Source organism: Callithrix jacchus, chromosome 5, assembly GCF_049354715.1.
Source record: "Callithrix jacchus isolate 240 chromosome 5, calJac240_pri, whole genome shotgun sequence".
Lineage (NCBI taxonomy): Eukaryota > Metazoa > Chordata > Mammalia > Primates > Cebidae > Callithrix > Callithrix jacchus.
The window spans coordinates 134,611,609-134,632,500 of record NC_133506.1 but is presented as its reverse complement, the minus strand read 5'-3'; the positions used below and the strand labels follow the sequence as shown (position 1 = coordinate 134,632,500).

Sequence of the window (20,892 nt, the reverse complement as noted above, 5' to 3'; positions counted from 1 at the left end):
GTCCTTCCTCAGCATCTGTCCCTTGGCTCTGCCAGCTGTACCTGCAGATGTCTCTTTTGGGTGAAATGTTCTGACTCTGCCCCATTGTGCTCCTAATAGAGTCTGTTACTAGAAAGAATCACCCAGGCCGGGCCTGGTGGCTCACACCTGTAATCTGAGCACTTGGGGAGGCTGAGGCAGGTGAATCACTTGAAGTCAGGAGCTCGAGACCAGCCTGGCCAACATGATGAAACCCTGTCATTACTAAAAATACAGAAATTAAGGTTGGGCACTGTGGGTCACTCCTGTAATCCCAGCACTTTGGGAGGCTGAGGTGGGTAATTCACCTGAGGCCAGGAGTTCAAGACTAGCCTGGCCAACATGGCAAACCCTTGTCTCTACTAAAAATACAAAAACTAGCTGAGTGTGCTGGCAGCCGCCTATGATCCCAGCTGCTCAGAAAGCTGAGGCAGGAGAATCTCTTGAACCTAGGAGGCAGAGGTTGCAGTGAGCTGAGATCGCACCACTGTACTCCAGCCTGGGTGACAGAGCGAGACTCTGTCTGAAAAAACAAAAACAAACTTAACTAGGTGTGGTGACAGGTGCCTATAATCCCAGCTACTTGGGAGGCTGAGGCAGGAGAATCACTTGAACCTGGGAGGCAGAGGTTGTAATGAGCCACAATTGTGCCACTGCACTCCAGTCTGGGCGACAGAGCGAGATTCCATCTTGGGGAAAAAAATAATTACCCATAGAACATTTTCCACGTCAGGACAGATGAGGAGGACAGCTGGATAGACCTTCCAAACCTAGACATGTTGGGTACCTTTAAGGCCCCTTAAGGTGGGTAACTCCGCCTCTGCCCTCGGCCCAGAAAAGCTTATTTTCCGATAGGCCATGGCTGGAGGGTGGGGAAATGTCCCATCCTTCACCGAATGTTGGTCAGTTCCGTGGTGTGTCTGCTTGCCCCAGCCACCAATGAGACCCACGGAAAGAAGGAAAAAAGTCGGAAAGCAGTCAAGCATGTCATCAGCAGACAAGCTTTGGTTAAATCAGTGACTGCCTCCCACTGTTACAGAAACCACCCTGGTCACAAGGGACTCTGGACTTCTGGCAGGGGCCCCTGTCGACAAAGAAGGATTCTTGTTGAAGAATCGTGGAAGGAGGAGGAGGCTGGGCATCATCTCTCTGCTTGCAGGAGGGGACGCCGTGCTAGGGGCTGGGTTCATCATGACCCTTGCCCTCCTTGCACCTTGCTGCTGTATGTGACCCCAGTGCCTCCTGCAGGTCTGGGTGCCTCATCCCTCTCAGCCTCAGGAGCATCTTTCAGGAACTCTCCTCACCTCTCTGTCTTGTGTTTTGCAGTGATCAGGGCCAAAGCTGTCAGTGAGAAGGAGGTGGACTCTGGGAACGACATTTACGGCAACCCCATCAAGAGGATCCAGTATGAAATCAAGCAGATAAAGGTAACAGTGGCCACGGGTGTCCTGGGCTGCACTGTGGGCACAGCTGTGGGGCGTTGGGGTTGGCAGAGAGCCGGGTCCCTGGAACATGATATGGCCACCTGTGGAGCAGAGCAGAGGGTGACATCATCAAGCTGCAAATAGATCCGATTTCCCTTAATCCTAGAATGCCTGAAAAGTTGTGTGGAGATGACATGTTCCCTGCAAGGTCAATTCCCCCCAGAAACCTGGCCAGGCGCCGTGGCTCACGCCTGTAATCCCAGCACTTTTGGAGGCCGAGGTGGGCAGATCACCTGAGGTCAGGAGTTTGAGACCAGCCTGGCCAACATAGTGAAACCCCGTCTCCACTAAAAACACAAAAATTAGCCAGGCATGGTGGTGGGTGCCTGTAATCCCAACTACTTGAGAGGCTGAGGCAGGAGAATCGCTGGAACCCATGAGGTGGAGGTTGCAATGAGCTGAGATCGTGCCACTGTAATTCATCCTGGGTGACAGATCAAGACTCCATCTCAAAAAAAAATACCTGTCACCTTGACTTTGATGGATGACAGATCAGTGGCACGGCTTCCACTTCAAGTTACCAAGCTCCCCATAACATCTGTGGGCCATTCGTGGGGCCTCTCTGTGGTAGAGCTGTTGTGGGTTTCGAAGACTTGGTGTGAGAGAACGGCACCCAAGTCCCCCAGACTGCAGTGTATGGCCTGCACCTGCCCAGTTTGCCTGCAGTCCTAACAGGAGAATGGACTTGGCAGAAGGAGGAGTCCTCTGCCCGCTGTGTTGGGGCAGCTTCCAGAAACAGGGAAAGACATGGAGATTTGGAATGGACCAGTCACTAAGAAGATGAGATGCTGGTGGGAGAGGGGCTGCAGCCTGAGGGTGGGGGCGGGTCATTTGTTAGTTTCTTCAAAGCACTATTTGTGTTCAGGGACATATGGGAAGAAGCCCATGTTTGAGAAGGAGACAGAGACAGTTGAAAATCAGTGTCATCAGAAGGTCATTGGGATGCTTCATCATCACATCTATGTCACTTTAAGGGGGTGACCTAGTCTCTCAGTGCCTAAGCCTCATTCTTTATGAAGCAGGAAGGAGGATCTGCTCTTACGACCTCATGAAGGGGTTGTGAAAAGGCCGGTGTCAGTGCCGAGGAAATGCTTTTAGCCTTTTGGCAAATGATGTCATTTAATACATCAACTTAACCTTCCTTGGTACAAGTTGGAGTTTAGCTCTCAAAGCTATTTGTGATGACAGTGAGGCATGATCCCATTCCATTTGGGTTTGCTTATTGAAACTCTTCAGGGGGAGAAAAGCACCCTCCCTGAGTGGTGGGAAAATGGCTCTTCTTCACCTGGGAGGCAGGTGTGTTCCTCAAAGGCTGTGAGGAAACCAGATGTTGAGAAAGCAAGCCCCTCTGGCCCGTGGAGTTACACCCTGATTCCTGAGGTGCCTGTCTGCTCTCATTGCCATCAAGTAAACAATACTTGATCAAAATTCCTGGAAACATGGGTTGGGTAGAGTGACTCAAGCCTGTAATCCCAGTACTTTGGGAGGCTGAGGCAGGAGGATTGCTTGAGCTCAGGAGTTTGAGACCAGCCTGGGTGATACAGAGAGACCTTGTTTCTACTAATAAAAAACAAAAACAAAATAGCCAGGCGTGGTGGCACATGCCTGTAGTCCCAGCTACTCGGGAGGCTGAGGTGGGAGGATCACTTGAGACTGGGAAGTGAATGTTGCAGACCCAGCCTGGGCAACAGAGTGAGCCGAGATTGCGCCATTGTACTCCAGCCTGGGTAACAAGAGCGAAACTCCGTCTCAAAAAAAAAAGAACAGTCTTCTTTTCTTTTTTCTTTTTTTTTGAGGTGGAATCTTGCTCTGTTGCCAGGCTGGAATGCAGTGGTGCAGTCTCGGCTCATTGCAACCTCCGCCTCCTGGGTTCAAGCGATTCTCCTGCCTCAGCCTCCGGAGTAGCTGGGACTACAGGCCCACACCACCACACCCAGCTAATTTTTTTAGTAGAGGTGGGGTTTCACCATGTTGGCCAGGATGGTCTCAGTCTCTTGACCTCATGATCTGCCTGCCTCAGCCTCCCAAAGTGCTGGGATTCCAGGCATGAGCTACTGTGCCTCGCCTTTTTTCTTTCTTTTCTTTTTTTTTTTTTTTTTTGTCCAGGCTGGAGTGCAGTGGAGCAGTCTCGGCTCACTGCAACCTCTGCCTCCTGAGTTCAAATGATTCTCCTGCCGCAGCCTCCTGAGTAGCTGGGATTACAGGCACTTGCCACCATGCTCAGCTAATTTTTGTTTTTTAGTAGAGATGGGGTTTCACTATCATGGCCAGGCTGGTCTTGAACTCCTGACCTCAGGTGATCCACCCGCCTCAGCCTCCCACAGTGCTGGGATTGTAGGCGTGAGCCCTGCGCCCAGTGGAAATGATCGTTTTCTAATCCATGCAGTTGGCACTCCCTGGTCCTCCTCTCTGGTGCCGGGTATACCACAGATACAGGTTGTGCTGCCCAGGGTGTTCTGGACGGGAGTGGAATTCACCGACTGTGCCACCTGCCTCTGCTTACATGTCCTTCTCCTGTCTTTCTAGATGTTCAAAGGGCCTGAAAAGGACATAGAGTTTATCTACACAGCCCCCTCCTCGGCAGTGTGTGGGGTCTCGCTGGACGTTGGAGGAAAGAAGGAATATCTCATTGCAGGTGCGTATGAGTGGGGCCATCAGCCAGAGGCGTGCTCAGAAGCAAGGCTGTTCCTTGACGCGGTCCAGGGCTCATTTCCCAGGTTCCGCGGGCAGGGAGGCGGAGAAGCTGAGGAATAGTGAGGCAGGGTGCACGGTGCCCTGTCTGCCACTTCCCATCAGAGAATGCTAGTGAATGTTCACCTACCTGCCAGTTTCCTTGGAAATTTAAGATTGGTGGACAAAAAGGTGAGCATTTTTGCCTTTTGTTCCTAAAAGGGAGGCGTGTGCAGGGTGCTGGAAATGTGCAAGGCAGAGAAACTCTTCTGCCATCAGGAGGGCCGAGAGCTTGTGTGAAGTCTGTTGAAGACTTGCTTGACTTATTTCTTCATCTGTCTCCTTTTTTTTTATTGTGGTAAAATATATGTAGCAAAATATAACCATGTTAACCATTTCTTTCTTTCTTTTTTTTTTGAGATGGAGTCTAGCTCTGTTGCCTAGGCTGGAGTGAGTGGCACAATCTTGGCTCACTGTAACCTCTGCCTCCAGGGTTCAAGCGATTCTCCTGCCTCATCCTCCCAACTAGCTGGGATTACGGGCATGCGCCACCACACCTGGCTAACTTTTTAAAATATTTTTAGTAGAGAAGAGGTTTCACAATGTTGGCCAGGCTGGTCTCGAACTCCTGACCTCAAGCGATCAGCCTGCCTAAGCCTCCCAAAGTGCTGGGGTTACAAGCGTGAGCCACCACACCCGGCCTACAATTCTGTGGTTTTAGTATATTCACAGAGTTATGCAACCATCACTGTAGTCAGAACGAAATCCTATATTCTTGAGCTATTACCCTCCTAACGCCCCCTCTCCCCACACCCCAGCCCAAAGCAGCCACTAGCATACTTCCTGTCTCTACAGATTTCTCTATGCTCGGCTTTCCTAGGAACGGAATCCTACATGTGGCCTTGCATAACTGGCTTCTTCCGTGTTTCCAAGGCTGATCATGTGACAGCATGTATGAGACTTTCATTCCTGTCTAGGATATTCTGTTGTACGGAGCGGCCACATTTTGTGTATCCTCTCATCATCTGATGGGCATTTGGGTTGTTGCCACTGTTCGACAGTTGTGACAAATGCTGCAGTGAACATGGTGTGTGGGTTTTTGAAGGGACCTGTTCTCATTTTTCTCGGGTGTATCACTGGCAGTGGAATTGGGGTTGAGGGGGTTTGGGTGACTTTAGATTTAACCCTTTGAGGAGCTGCCGAACCGTTTTCCAAAGCAGCTGTATCATTTTACATGCCCAGTATTATCTATGATTTTCATAATAAGAAAAAGAAAATCGACTGGAGAGGGGTAAGTGGACGAAGATCACCTGTGGTGCGAAGACCTTCCCGGCTAGCTAATGCCCTCAGAAAACCACAGGGAGGCAAAAGAGCGGGGGTGGCTGCACAGTACATGTCGTGGCACATGGCCGAGGCGTGGTCTGCAGTGTGGCATTCAGGGGCTGCTGCAGCGTGTGCACAGAACAGCACAGGAGGAGATTGCCTGGTGTGTTGGCGTCTGCTGTGTCTCTCCTTCAGTTCTTTACTGTATTTGTTAAAGCTTTAAATTATGGCATCACACCTGTAATCCCAGCACTTTAGGAGGCTGAGGCTGGTGGATCACGAGGTCAAGAGATCGAGACCATCCTGGCCAACATGGTGAAACCCCATCTCTACTAAAAAATATAAAAATTAGCTGAGCCTGGTGGCGTGCACTTGTAGTCCCAGCTACTCGGGAGGCTGAGGCAGGAGAATTGCAGAGGTTGCAGTGAGCCGAGATCGCGCCACTGCACTCCAGCCTGGTGCCTGGTGACAGAGGGAGATTCTGTCTCAAAATAAAATAAAATTATGACATCTTTGACTTTTGTCATCAGAAAAGTAAAATCTGGAGAGACGAGAAAGGAGACAAAATCCCCCATGGTGCAGGGAACTTAATTCCAGTTTTCTGTGTCCTCTTTTTGTTCCTAGTCCATCGGGAACAGCCTTTCAATTAAGTCCCGCAGTCCCAGCTCAGTCTCCTCACACTGCCCTCTAGGGGTTGTCTGGCCAAACTGCAGAGCTGTGGAAGGACAAAGGGTGGGGTTTCCATGCACAGGTAGACTCTTGGGTGCAAAAGTGACCTTGGTCTGAGCCAGCACCGGTCTCCAAACATGCCCAGCTGAATCCTCGCCCATGGCGGGGCTCTCTGCTTTTTGTTTGGTTTTGTTTTGTTGAGATGGAGTCTCTCTCTGTCGCCCAGCCTGGAGGGCAGTGGTGCAATCTCTGGTCATTGCAACCTCTGCTTCCCAGGTTCAAGCAAATCTCCTGCCTCAGCCTCCTGAGGATTGGGAGGATCTCAGACACCCGCCACCATGCCCAGCTAATTTTTTGTATTTTTAGTAGAGAGAGGGTTTTGCCATGTTAGCCAGGCTGGTCTTGAACTCCTGACCTCAGGTGCTCCGCCCACCTCAGCCTCCCAGAGTGCTGAGATTACAGGCGTGAGCCACTGCGCCGGGCCAGCATTAAGTACATTCACGATGTTATGTAACTATCACTACCTATTTCTAGAACTTTTTCGTCATCCCAAACTGAATCTCTGTCCCCATTACTGATACTTCCCTGGTCCTCTGTTCACGCAGCCTCTCCCAGCCACCTTTCTACTTCATCTCCATGAATTTGTGTGATCTCGGCACCTCGTGCAGGTGGGGTCACACCTCCTTCCGTAGCTCACCTGCTGTGCTTCGCATCGTGTCCTCAAGTTCATCCGTGCTGTAGCATGGGTCAGATTTGATTTCTTTTTATGTGCATACATTTTACAGTTTCCAATGTGTCATATTCTTCTCAGTTGAATTCTATAAATGTTTTCAAATTGTTAACATTTCCATTAACTTTATAACACAGACACTACTTAATATCTCAAGGAGGAGGCATGAGGAGGTTATGTTGAGGGCACAGAACTACAGGTGCCAAGTGCTAACAGTTTCTTGCATAAAGAAAATAAGTAAATGGGTTAACCACAGTGGCTCACACCTGTAATCCCAGCATTTGGGGAGGCTGAGGCAGGAGGATGGTTGAAGGTTAGGAGTTCATGATCAACCTGGACGATATAGCAAGACCCTATATCTACAAAATATGAAGGAAGGAAGGAAGGAAATCAGCTGGGTGTGGTCATGTGCACCTGTAATCCTAGCTGCTTGGGAGGCTGAGGCAGGAAGATCCCTTGAGCTCAGGTGTTTGAGGCTGCAGTGAGCTAGGCCTGCACCGCTGCACTCCAGCCTGGGTGGCAGAGCAAGACCCTGTCTGTATTTTAGAAGAGGAAAAGATAACGACTAAGTGTAATGAAAAGATGTGAGGCGACACAATGAGACGCCCAAGTGAAGGCTCTGGAAAGTGAAGGCTGGAGTTTGAATCTGTGCTCTGACACCTGACTCCTTAATGTCCTTGACTAAGTGACTTTACCTGTCGGTGCCTCCCATGCTGATCAATATGTGGGGGATGGCGACAGTAGTATCTGCCCCACGAGGGGTTGTTGAGAGGGTGAAAGTGGGAGTGGGAGGCCAGAATGATGGTCCCAGAGATGCTGGTTATCTCAGACCTCACTCAAGGGTAGCTGATAGTTTTATTTCTTAAATTGGAGATGGGCCGGGTACAATGGCTCACGCCTGTAATCTCAGCACTTAGGGAGGCCGAGACAGGCAGATCATCTGAGGTCAGGAGTTCAAGACCAGCCTGGCCAACGTGGTGAAACCCCATCTCTCCTGAAAATACAAAAATTAGCTGGGCATGGTGGGGTGCACCTGTAATCCCAACTACTCAGTAGGCTGAGGCAGGAGAATTGCTGGAACCTGGGAGGCAGAGGCTGCAATGAGCCGAGCTCATGCCACTGCACTCCAGCGTGGCGACGAGCAAGACTCTGTCTCAAAAAAAAAAAAAAAAAACAAATTGGGAATGGCAGTGACCCATGCATGTGGCACAGCACTGCGTGACAAGCTGGTGAGTCAATACAGAACTACACTGAAGGTCTACGAAGAGCTAGGGTAGCCTGTAGCAGAATGGGCGTGAAGGCTCTGCTGGAAGTTCACTGCTCCCTGGATCTGTAGCGGGATCCTCACTAGAAAGCTGTCATGGAAAGATTCTGAAGAGCTCTAGTTAAAAAGTGAAAAACAATAAAACCGATGTTGGCAAGGCTGCAGAGAAAAGGGAACACTGACATGTTAGTGGGAATGTAAAAGAGTTCGCTACTGTGGAGCACGCTTTGGAGGTTTCTCAGAGAACTGAGAATGGAAGCAGTATTCGACCCAGCAGTCCCACTCCTGGGTATACACCCAAAGGAAAATAAGTCATTCAATGATATTGCGCCTGTATGTTCATCACCACTGTTTGCAATAGCAAAGACATGGACTCAACCCAAGTGCCCATCCATGGTGAACTGGATAAAGAAAATGTGGTGCGTATATACCACGGAATACTACACAGCTGTAAAAAGGAATGAAATCATGTCCTTTGCAGTGACACAAATGTAGCTGGAAACCATTATCCTAAGGGAACTCATGCAAAAACAGAAAACCAAATACCACATGTTCTCACTTATAAGTGGGAGCTAAATATTGGGTACACATGGTCATAAAAATGGGAACAAGAGACACTGGGGCATACAAGGAGGCAAGAGGGAGGAATTGTGGGGTAAGGGCTGAGAAAACCTAGCTACTGAGCACCATCCTTACTACCTGGGCGCTGGATCCATTTGTATTCCAGACCTCAGGGACACAGTACACCCATGTAACAGATCTGCACATGGACTTTCTGCTTCTAAAATCAAAGTTGAAGAAGACTGTGAGACCTGCCCAGTGGCCAGCTGGCTGTGTATCTTCTCCTCCACCAATGAGGCTGCATTACTTCATCCTCCTCTCCCTGGGAGGGGGAGCAGGGGTGGGGCCGTTGTGGCCACAGTGGCTGACTCACATTGTGGCAAGAGGAGCTTCTCCCATCTGACTTCTTTCCCAGCCTTGGTCAGATGACTCCACATTCAATCTGGCATTTATTTCCTGAATCAGGAACCTAGATTTAGGTTGCCTGGACTCAGGATCGGCCCTTTATCCGGGGGTTAACCAGAAATCATAGGCACGTGAACCACGAAGCTCGGACTGGCTACGGCTGGTGAGTGACCGACCACACGGCCTGAGCGGGCCACCTCCTCTTGGGCTGATGACTCAGCCTCATGTGCAGAGTCGGGTACCAGGAGACTCATACAGAATTGGCCCTGTAATTTTCTTCTGCGTTCCTCTTCTCCAAAAGGAAAAATAAACATACAACCCTTTGTTACAAATTTTAATTCCTGGTTTTCTGTAACCAAGACTCATGCCTCGCTTTTCTCCAAGACAGACATAAGTAGAACATTACAGCAGATGCTCATGGTATGTACGCCCAGCCAAGTCTTAATCAGACCAGAGGGGGTCTTTTCTTTTCTGTTTTTTGGAGTCAGGGTCTCACTCTGTCACCAGGCACCAGGCTGGAGTGCAGTGGCGTGATCTCAGCTCACTGCAGCCTCCACCTCCTGGGTTCAAGCAATTCTCCTGTCTCAGTCTCCCGAGTAGCTGGGACTACAGGTGCAGGCCACCACGCCCAGCTAATTTTTGTATTTTTAGTAGAGATGGACTTTCACCATGTTGGCCAGGATGGTCTCAATGTCTTGACCTTGTGATCCACCAGCCTTGGCCTCCCAAAGGTCTGGGATTGCAGGCGTGAGCCACCGCACCCAACCCAGAGGGGATCTTTTCTTAACATTTATACGTGACAGCCAGTGTTCACATTAGCCCAGTAACTAGTACCATTGAAAAGATACCGTTTTTTGGCCAGTATCACTGGAGGTCAGTAGTTCAATACCACCCTGGCCAACATAGTGAAACCCTGCCTCTACTAAAAAATAAAAAGATTTAGGCACCCATGGTGGCGCACGCCTGTAATCCCAGTTACTTGGGAGGCTGAGGCAGGAGAATTGCTTGAACCCTGGAGGTGGAGGTTCCAGTGAGCAGAGATGGTGCCACTGCACTCCAGCCTGGGTGATAGAGCAAGACTCCGTCTCCAACAACAAAAAAAAGAAAAGATAAAATTTCACTTCATCTCTTCTTCCTGCCATTGCTTACCTTATGTGGAAGCCAGAATTGGTGGTAAAAGGCCAAAATAGAAGATGGCAGGAAAAGGCAGAATGTGAAGCAAATCATGAGAACAAGCACTGGGGGCCTCATCAGTAAAGTTACTGAGCAATTACTATGTAGGGAACTGTGGATACGTAAGGGTTAAGACACAACCCTTACCCTCTATACTTACTCTCTGGCTAAGGAGTGAGATGCAGAAGAAAGTCAAGTCTAATATAAAGTGGGAATTGCTGCTAGTCAAGTGATACAGACAGCCGAAATCACCAAAGAAGCTGGGAAGCCAGGATGGAGTTGCAGCCTGTCTGTGCTGGTGGATGCCCAGGCTGGCCGGGCATGGGGCTGCAGTTTACCTGTACGGGCACCAAATGCCAGAATCAACCAGGATCCAGGAATGGGTTCCTTCCCATGTGTCAGTTTTGCTCCTTCCTGATTTATTCTGAACTCACGGAAAATAGCTGTGGGTCTAGCGGGGAAAGTTACGTATCTAGTTTTGAATTGAGGCCACCCAAACACTTGCCTTGTGAAGTTATAGGATGCGAAATAAACGTTACAGGAGTCATTCTGCTTTCTCATCCTGTTCCGCACCTGGAATGTCACGAGTCTAAACAGATAAAAGGACCCGAAGAGCTCCCAAAGGTAAAGGAGCAGCTAGAACTGGAAGTGCATGGAATTCAAACCCAGGGAGCTGGCACAATGATGGCACTGTGCCCAGGACAATGGAGGCCAATTGTGCCTGCTTGAAGCCCCAGGCAAGCGGGACGCATTTCCATGGCATGGGGGTGCAGACGGCAAGCTGCGTTAGTTCTTCACTGGGCTGCGTTTCTATTAGCGGATCCTCTGAGGCTGGTGCTGTGCCTGAGATCATTAAGTCAGATGAGTGAAACTTTGTCAAACAGAAGTGCTCAGAGCACAGCCTGGGGCTCTGTCTGCTTCTCGAGGAATTACCCATCAGTGTCTGCCAGGCGCAGGTGCACATCACTGACAGCTGTGTCTCTTCACAAGAGGCTGTTGTAGCAGGAGGATCGGGTGGTTTTTTTGTTGTTTTGAGTCTCACTCTGTCACCCAAGCTGGAATGCAGTGGCATGACTTGACTCACGGCAACCTCTGCCTCCTGAGTTCAAGCAATTCTCCTGCCTCACCCTTCCGAGTAGCTGGGACCACAGGCATGTGCCACCACACCTGGCTAATTTTTTTGTATTTTTATTTTATTTATTTATTTTTAGATGGAGTTTCATTCTTGTCATCCAGGCTGGAGTGTCGTGGCATGATCTCGGCCCACTGTAACCTATGACCCAGGGTTCAAACAATTCTCCTCCCTCAGCCTCCTGAGTAGCTGGAATTACAGGCACCCGCCACCATGCCTGGCTAATTTTTGTATTTTTACTAGAGACAGGGTTTCACCATGTTGGCCAGACTGGTCTCAAACTTGTGACCTCGAGTGATCTGCCCACCTTGGCCTCCCAAAGTGCTGGGATTACAGGTGTGAGCCACTGTGCCCAGCCTGAAAGATGAGTTTTTATTTTATTTATGTATTTTTTTCTTTTTTGAGATGGAGTCTCGTTCTGTCACCCAGGCTGGAGTGCAGTGTTGCCATCTTGGCTCACTGCAACCTGCACCTCCCAGGTTCAAGTGACCCAGCTGCCTCAGCCTCCTGAGTAGCTTACAGGCATGTGCTACCATGCCTAGCCAAGTTTTTTGTATTTTTAGTAGAGACGGAGTTTCACTATGTTAGCCAGGCTGGTCTCTAACTCCTAACTAACCTCAAGTGATCCGCCCGCCTTGGGCTTCTAAAGTGCAGGGATTTAGAGGCATGAGAGTTTTGAAATGATTTCCATAGCTGTCATTAGGTTCTGCACCACACTCCTTTGTTCTTTTCCTCCTGCTTGGACAATGCACGGCTGTTGCCAAGGTAGAATCTCCAGCCCTGGAAGGAGGCAGCCGAGGCAGGAGCCTGAAGTACAGAAAGGAGCCGCAGCTCTCCATGCCTGATGAAGGGAATTCAGGGCAGTTTCCTCATTTTCAAAAATTCCATGTTTTGGCTCTTCTTCATGGGAAAATGCAGAATTACAAGTTCAAACTCAAATGGGAGAAATGCCTATGAGTTAATATTTTATGGAAAAAAACAGGAGATAATACAGTCTACATACTGCACGATGTTTTGTGTATGAAGATGCACGTATAAGAGAATATTGGCCGGGCGCAGTGACTCACCTGTCATCCCAGCACTTTGGGAAGTCAAGGTGGGAGGACCACTTGAGCTCAGGAGTTCAAGACCAGCCTGGGCAAATTAGTGAGATATCATCTTCCTACTTTTTTTCTAGAATAAAATTTAATTAAAAAGAATATTGGGGCCAGGCATACTGACTCATGCCTGTAATCCCAGCACTTTGGGAGGCCAAGGCGGAGGTATCGCTTGAGCCCAGAAGTTTGAGACCAGCCTGAGTAACGTAGCAAGACACCGTCTCTACAAAAAAATAAATAAGCAGGGTGAGCAGGTGTCATGGTTCACACCGATAGTCCCAGCTATTTGGGAGGCTGAGGTGGGAGGGTCGCTGAGCCTGGGAGGTCAAGGCTGCAGTGGGAGCCGTGATCATACCGTTGCACTCTGGGCTGAGTGAGTGACAGAGCAAGACTCTCTCAAAATCAGCCCTGGAACATTGGAAGGAGATACATCAAAATATTAGCTGGGGGTAATGAAAGTAGGGAAGTTTTTCTTGATTGTTTCCTACATTTAACTACATTTAAGTTTCTATCAGCGAACGTGCATTATGGGTTTTTTTCCACTTTTTATTTTTCTGAGACAGAGTCTCGCTTTGTCACCCAGGCTGGAGTGCATGGCGCTATCTCAGCTCACTGCAACTTCTGCCTCTGGGGTTCAAGAGTGATTCTTGTGCCTCAGCCTTCCACAATGCTGGGATTACAGGAGTGAGCTACCATGCCCAGCCACATGTTATGTTTAAACTCAGAATAGAGAGTGCACAGTATGGTTACAGCGAAATCCCGGCACCCCTGCGCCGGGTGCAGGATCTGGGCAGAAGGAGGACTTGACCCTCTGAGCTTGGTGACCCTGTCTCTCCGCAGGAAAGGCCGAGGGGGACGGCAAGATGCACATCACCCTCTGTGACTTCATTGTGCCCTGGGACACCCTGAGCACCACCCAGAAGAAGAGCCTGAACCACAGGTACCAGATGGGCTGCGAGTGCAAGGTAAGCGGGTCCCGCCTCCCCTGGGGCATCACCTCCTCCCACTGTCTCCAGATGGACAGTGGGGGTTTTGGTCCCTGGCTTTCCAGGGCCTCTTGATCCTCAGGTCCTAATTTAAGACTGGGCTCTGGGAATGTATGGTCATCCCAGGAATGAGGCTGTCTGGCTGGAGACAGAGCCTTTGGCCCCCGGTCCCTGGAGAGCTCTGAACACATCTCTGCCAAGGGGTGTCTGGAGGCTGTCGCAGTGGCTCAGCCTATAATCCCAGCACTTTGGGAGGCCAAGGTGAGAGGGTTGCTTGAGGTCAGGAGTTTGAGATCAGTGTGGCCAACATGGCAAAACCCTGTCTCTACAAAAACACAAAAATTAGCCAGGTGAGGTAATGCATGCCTGTGATCCCAGCAACTTTGGAGGCTGAAGCTCGAGAATTGCTCGAACCTGAAAGGTGGAGGTTGCAGTGAGCCCCAAGATCGCACCACTGCACTCCAGCCTGGGTGACAGAGTAAGACTCCATCTCAAAAAAAAGTGGGAGGACGTCTGGAAGGCTAGGAGATTGGAGAGTAAGAGCATGAATTCAGCTCTGTTACCTGTAGTTTCTAGCAAAAGGAGCTGTGTGGGGAGAAAATGGTCCTATGGGTAATTTTCTACAAATGTGCAAGTGTAAACGCTTATGAGAGGGCGCTGCAGGCATTACGATTTTTCCAACGTTCCTGACATTTCCACACCTGGGTCGGTGTCTACGTGGGGTCTGTCTGCTGAGAACACCTGAACACGGGCTCCTCTTAAAATCAGCCCGGAGGTTGTGCCAGGCACAGCTCTAGCAGCGAAGCTCTGAGATGTGGCTGTGGAGGGTGAGATCGCCGCCTCCAGGGCTCCCAGGCTGGCCCCTATCCCATGGGCTCCTAGCACCCTGTCCCCACCCTCCCTGCAGGAAGCATTGCTGAGTGCTAGGTACCCCCCACCCCCTATCATCCACAGTGAGTCTGAGGAGACTCGGGTGAGGCTGCGGGGATCGGCCTTCCCTGGGGAGCTGCCTGGGGCCACCCTCCCTCCCAGTGGCCACCAGCCCCTTCTCCGCAGGTTCAGAACAGGAATTCTGAACCCAGTCTCCAGCCATATGTATATTAAGCAAAACTCCTCTGTGCCCAACATGAAATCAAAGCAAGTTCTTTCTTTTTCTTTCCACGACCGTGAGGGTGGTCAACCTCTTGTATTCTTGGGTTCCTTTGCTGAATTGCTAGTTGCCGATGACCTTGTCTGGAGCTTGAGAGCAAGAATGGGCCTTTTCCCGGCCTTTTTTGCTCAGCTGGAATCTATCTCCAGGAGACCCAGGCCCTTTTATCATTGCTTTGTCCCTGGGAGGGCAGGGCCAAGATGAGGCCATTCTCTCATGCTCGGCGAGGTAGAAGAGACGGCTGCAGCAGTAGGGGGGCTACAGTGGGCAGGGTGCAGCGTCCCTGCAGGTGAGCCCCCCTCTGAGGCCAGCTGCCTGCCGCTGCAGGAGCTGTGGGACTCTGGAGAGGCTGCAATCCCTGCACACCGCAGACAGGGGTCTGGACCTGCCCCCTGAGAGGCCTCCGCCTACCCCTTCCTGGGTCACTGACACATCTCCCTCCGTGTGCCCCTCCCCAGATCACACGCTGCCCCATGATTCCCTGCTACATCTCCTCCCCGGACGAGTGCCTCTGGATGGACTGGGTCACAGAGAAGAACATCAACGGGCACCAGGCCAAGTTCTTCGCCTGCATCAAGAGAAGTGATGGCTCCTGCGCGTGGTACCGTGGTGCAGCGCCCCCCAAGCAGGAATTTCTTGACATCGAGGACCCATAATCGGGCCTGCCACAGTCCTGTGGCCAACTGCCAAGCCTCCAAGGGTTTCGACTGGTCCAGCTCTGATATCCCTTCCTGGAAACAGCATGAATAAAACACTCATCCCATGGGTCCATGTTAGTGCGATTCTGCTCCCGCCTCTCCTTGTAGACACGGTTGTGGGTCTGGAGGGAGACGTGGGTCCAGGGTCATCCCATCTTCCCTTCGCCAGGCACTGTGTGTCTGGGGCTTTGATCCTTGGGGGCAGGCAGGGCAGGGACACGAGGCTTCCCTCTCAGTCCCTGCCTTGGCACCGTCACAGACGCGAGCAGGCAGCACTTAGGGATCTCCCAGCTGGGTTAGGGCAGGGCCTGGAAATGGGAATTTTGCAGAAACTTTCGAGGGTCGTTGCAAGACTGTGTAGCAGGCCTACCAGGTCCCTTTCATCCTGAGAGGGCAGGGCCCTTGTTTTCTGCAGCTTCTACACCTCTGGCCCTACTGTAGCACTCCCTACCCCTGGCAACTGCCCCCGTCGCCCCAGTGCCCACCATGAACTCCCAGCACCTGTGACTCCCCCATGTCCAGGGGCAGCCTGGAACCAATGGCTCGTTCTCGAAGGAGCCCCATGCATCCTATTAATCCTCAGAATTCCAGTGGGAGCCTCCCTCCGAGCCTTGTAGAAATGGGAGTGAGAAACCCTAGTTGAGCCACGTTTCAGCCTCAGCTGAGTCTTTCTGTTCTCCCGCACCCCCCACCCCCCACCCACATGCTCCCCAGCTGACGGGGAATCTGTAAGGTCCTGTCCTGAGGCTGTTGTGTGGGGCTGGTGGCTGCCCTCAAGATCCCTCCTCAGCTGCTGCAGTCATTGCTTTGTGCCCCTCCTGGCATCAGGTGCCTGGATTGAGCTGTGCGGCTTTGCTTTGTCTGGGCTTGTGTGCGGGGCCTGGCTGTGCCCCCATTTGCACATCCTGAGGAGGGGAAAAGCTGGGTCTTGCTGTGCCCTCCCGCGTGTAGTGTTCTCTCCCTCAGAGACTGACAGGCATCGTTCTCCATGGGGCTTTCTGCACGTGACGCTGGATAAGCATAGTAAGTCCAGCCTAGGAAGGGAAGGATTTTGGAGGTAGGTGGCTTTGGTGACTCTCACTTCTTTCTGAGCCTCCAGGACACTGTGGCCTGTTTTAGAGACATCTCATTTTTCTAAAGGTGAATTCACAGATGATATGTGAACCTGAGTTGCAGATATACCAACTTCTGCTTTTATTTCTTCAATTACAAAGATTACCTAGTTAAGAAACTTCCTAGGGAACTGGGGAACCTATGTGTTCTCTGAAGCTAGTGAGATAGGGGTTAAGATAGGAAGAACTTTCTCAGTAATGATAAGGAGAATCTCTCATTTCCTCCTACCTGTGTTGTAAAGATAAACTGACGCTATACATGCACATTATGCAGACATGTATACACACACACACAGTGACACCGAAGCCTGACGCCTGCGCATGGTCCTGCAAAACGCTTCCAAAGCCACTTAAGCCTGTTCTGTCGGCAGCAACCCCAAAGCACCCGTTAAGACTCCTGACCCCCGAGTGCCCTGAGCCCCCGTGCCACCCGGGACCTGGTCAGCACAGACCTTGGTGACTTCCCTTTCTAGGGCAGACTGGGAGGGTTTCCAGGCATCAGCCCCTGCCCCACAGGCGCGTTCATGCTGTACAGTGATCTAAAGTTGGTAAGATGTCATAATGGACCAGTCCATGCCATTTCAGTGTATACAACTCCACCAGACCCCTCTGACCCATATAACACCCCACCCCCGTTTGCTTCCTGTAAGGTGATATCATATGTAACATTTACTCCTGTTTCTGCTGATTTTTTTAATGTTCTGGTTTGTTTTGACATCAGCTGTAATCATTCCTGTGCTGTGTTTCTTATTACCCTTAGTAGGTGTTAGACTTGGACTTTAAAAAAAAAAAAAAAAAGGTTTCTGCATCGTGAAAGCATCTGACTCTGACCCTGAGTGGAAAGCGTGGCCTCTGGGGTGGCTTCCTTCAGGTCTTTTGGTTCTCTGAGTATTCTTTGCTTTCATCTGTCTCTCGTCTTTGGTTCTCCAGTTCAAATTTTTACAAAGTAAAGGATCTTTGAGTAGGATTGATCTGAAAGGCGGCCTTTATATTCGATCCACACACGTTGGTCTTTTAACCATGCTGATCAGAAAACAAAACCGGTCAAGATAAGTTCCCGGTGGCAGCCGAGACGTGAAGCCGCTCAAATACCTTCCCGGTGAATAATGGCGATATACATATAGTATAAGAAGGCTCTCCATTTGGCATCGTTTAATTTATATGTTATGTTCTAAGCACAGCTCCTTTCTCCTTTTCATCCTGCAAGTAAAATATTTAAAGTTTACATTGTAGTTATTTTCAAATCTTTGCTTGATAAGTATGAAGAAATCTCGGACTTGCTGCCATAATTTAAAGCTCTGTTGATTTTGTTAGTTTCTGTTTGGATTTTGGGGGAGGGGAGCACTGGGTTTATGCTGGAATATGGAGTCTGAGACCTTCCTGTGCAGGGAACACACAAGAGTTGCTGAAAGTTGACAAGCAGACTGCGCATGTCTCTGATGCTTTGTATCATTCTTGAGCGATCGCTCGGTCCGTGGACAATAAACAGTATTATCAAAGAGAATGTGGGCTGTCTCCGTGTGGCTGTATCCGATGTTCAGAACGGCCACTTTCTAGCTGAAGAATAGGAATCCGCCCTTGCAAAGGAGGCTTTCCTGTCCCAGGGGAGAGGTGCTCCCTGTGTCCTCCAGAGAAACGGCTGGTGTGCTTTGAGTCAAATGTGGGGTGCAGGCCAGGCGTGGTGGCTCACACCTGTCATCCCAGCACTTGTGGAGGCCAAGGCAGGTGGATCGTTTGAGCCCAGGAGTTCGAGACCAGCCTGGCCAACATAGCAAAACCCCATCTCTACCAAAAATAGGCGTGGTGGCACGCATCTGGTCCTGGCTACTCAAAAGGCTGAGATGGGAGGATCACTGGAGCCTGGGAGGCAGAGGTTGCAGTGAGCTATAATCACGCCACTGCACTTCAGCCTGGGCAACACAGTGAGACCCTGTCTCAAGAAAAAAAAGAAAAGTGAGGTTCAGTGGCAGAGATGGGACAGATAAGAGCAAATGTGGTTTTCTTAGCTGGATGAAGACGTGGAAGCAGATGACAGGACCCTCTTCATTTAGCACATGCCTCCACCTTTTATTATGGAGACGCTCAGGTCCACACACCCATCTCCCAGCTTCAACACTGAGGGCTCATGGCCAGCACTAGACCTACATTCAGCCTTCACCCTCTCTGCCCAGAATTATTTGGAAGAAAAAATCCCAGGCATCAAATAATCTCATTTATAAATGTTCCAGTACACATATGGTTAAAAAATAAGTTAAAACCTTTTTCCAGGCCGGGCATGGTTGTTCACACCTGTAGTCCCAGCACTTTAGGATGCCAAGGTGGGCAGATTGCTTGAACCCAGGAATTCAGGACCAGCCTGGACAACATGGAGGAACCCCATTTCTACAAAAAATACAAAGATGAGGTGGGCGTGGTGGTGCAAGCCTGTAGTCCCAGCTGCTCAGAAGGCTGAGGTGGGAGGATCACTTGAGCCCAGGAGGTAGAGGTTGCAGTGAGCTGAGATTGCGCCACTGCACTCCAACCTGGATGACAGAGTGAGATCCTGTCTTTAAAAAAAAAAAAAAAAAAAAAATCCAAAATAGCTTTATCATACCTTAAAAGCGTACTTAGAATTCACCATGTCATCTAACATCCAGTCAGTGGTCTTACAGCTCTGACTGTCTCATAGATGCTTTTGTGTGGTTTATGGATTTGAATGAGGACCCAGATAAGACCCATCCATTGCAGTCGGTTGATCTGACTTCTAGGTGTCTGTCTCTCTCCTTTTAAATAACTATTGCTTTTCCTCCAAGGTCAATTTGAACATTGAGTTTGAAGCCCTTCCTTTCTCCCTCCCTCCTTTCTCCCTCCCACCTCCCCTCCATTCCTTTCTCCTTCCTCCCCCTTCCTCCCTCCTCCCCTCCATCCCTCCCTCCTCCCTCCCTCCTCCCTCCTCCCTCCCTCCTCCCTCCTCCCTCCCCCTTCATCCCTCCCCCTTCTTTCCTCCCTCCCTCCCTGCCTCCCTCTCCCTTTCTTCTTTCCTTTTTTGAGACAGAGTCTCACTCCATTGCCCAGGCTGGAGTGCATCAGCATGATCTTGGCTCAATGCAACCTCTACCTTGAGAGTAGCTGAGATTATAGGTGTGCACCACCATGCCGGGCAAATTCTTCTATTTTTAGTAGAGACGGGGTTTCACCATGTTGGCCAGGCTGGTCTCAAACTCCTGGCCTCAAGTGATCCTCCTATGTCGGCCTCCCAAAGTGCTGAGTTTACAAGCGTGAGCCACCATGCCTGACCTCCCCAGTCTCCTATTCTACACGTTGTTTCTCCCTGTCCCACCCTATCTCGTGCTGAGAAAGGTCCCATGATAATTCAAACTTCCATCAAAAGTCTTATAATGCTTCGCCATATGGACATTCTTTAATGGCATATTTGAACGGTTGCCCACCCCCAACCCATGTGTACAGTTTGTGATGCAGAATTTGTTATTCCGGGGTCAGCCAGAAGAATCCGTTTCCTACTGCGTGCAGCTGTTGTCTAAAAAGCAAGAACACACTTGAAGACATCTGAAGCCACAAGCAGGAAGCTTGCCCCAATGTCACGTTAAATTCCATCCCCTTGCTGGGCGTGGTGGCTCAAGCTGGTAATCCAAGCACTTTGGGAGGCCGAGGCGGGTGGATCACGAGGTCAAGAGATCGAGACCATCCTGGTCAACGTGAAACGGGGTTGACCACCTGGTCAACATGGTGAAATACAAAAAATTAGCTGGGCATGGTGGCCCGTGCCTGTAATCCCAGCTACTCAGGAGGCTGAGGCAGGAGAATTGCCTGAACCCAGGAGGTGGAGGTTGCGATGAGCTGAGATCGCGCCATTGCACTCCAGCCTGGGTAAAAAGAGCGAAACTCCATCTCAAAAAAAAAAAAGAAAAAAAAAATCCCCTTAATATCATCTACTGCAGAAATACCTGGATTGTTTCTTTTATATGTCCAAATATGTAGGGAAAACGGTCGAGTGGTATACTATAATAAAACTTTCCATTTCATACAAATGAGCTTGCTTGGCGTTTGCAGCCCACATGTGGAGTTTTAGTAAGCAGCACGCCAGCTGATTGCTACCCTGTCCATTTATTTATGTATTTAGGTCAAACTTAAATTCGTCATGGAAATTTTAAAACATACACAAAAATGCAGAGAATGATATAACCAACTCTGTGTGTCTATGATCTGTTTTCAACAATTATCCATGTTTTGCTGATCTTTGCAAATGATTTAAAATCAGTTTGTAGGCTGGGCGTAGTGGCTCACATTTGTAATCCCAGCACTTTGGAAGGCCAAGGCAGGTGGATCACGAGATCAGGAGTTTGAGACCAACCTGGCCAGCGTGGTGAAACCCCATCTCTACTAAAAATACAAAAATTAGCCAGGCGTGGTGGCATATGCC

General features: G+C 50.0%; 1 protein-coding gene across 10 annotated transcripts in view; it reads left to right on the top strand.

Annotated features, from left to right (window-relative positions):
• Window positions 1-17,976, top strand: part of TIMP2 (TIMP metallopeptidase inhibitor 2) — a 105,833-nt gene extending 87,857 nt beyond the window's left edge. For 9 of the 10 annotated variants that reach the window (XM_054257121.2, XM_054257122.2, XM_054257120.2 and 6 more), the window contains 4 exons: window positions 1,345-1,445; window positions 4,029-4,137; window positions 13,367-13,491; window positions 15,121-17,976. In XM_054257121.2, coding sequence (XP_054113096.2) covers window positions 1,345-1,445; window positions 4,029-4,137; window positions 13,367-13,491; window positions 15,121-15,318 — 533 coding nt within the window. In that variant the 3' untranslated portion in view covers window positions 15,319-17,976. Of the gene's footprint in view, window positions 1-1,124; window positions 1,241-1,344; window positions 1,446-4,028; window positions 4,138-13,366; window positions 13,492-15,120 lie in introns of those variants that run through there. The other variant, XM_035301961.3, reaches the window with a different exon arrangement.
• Window positions 17,977-20,892: the final 2,916 nt, after the last annotated feature.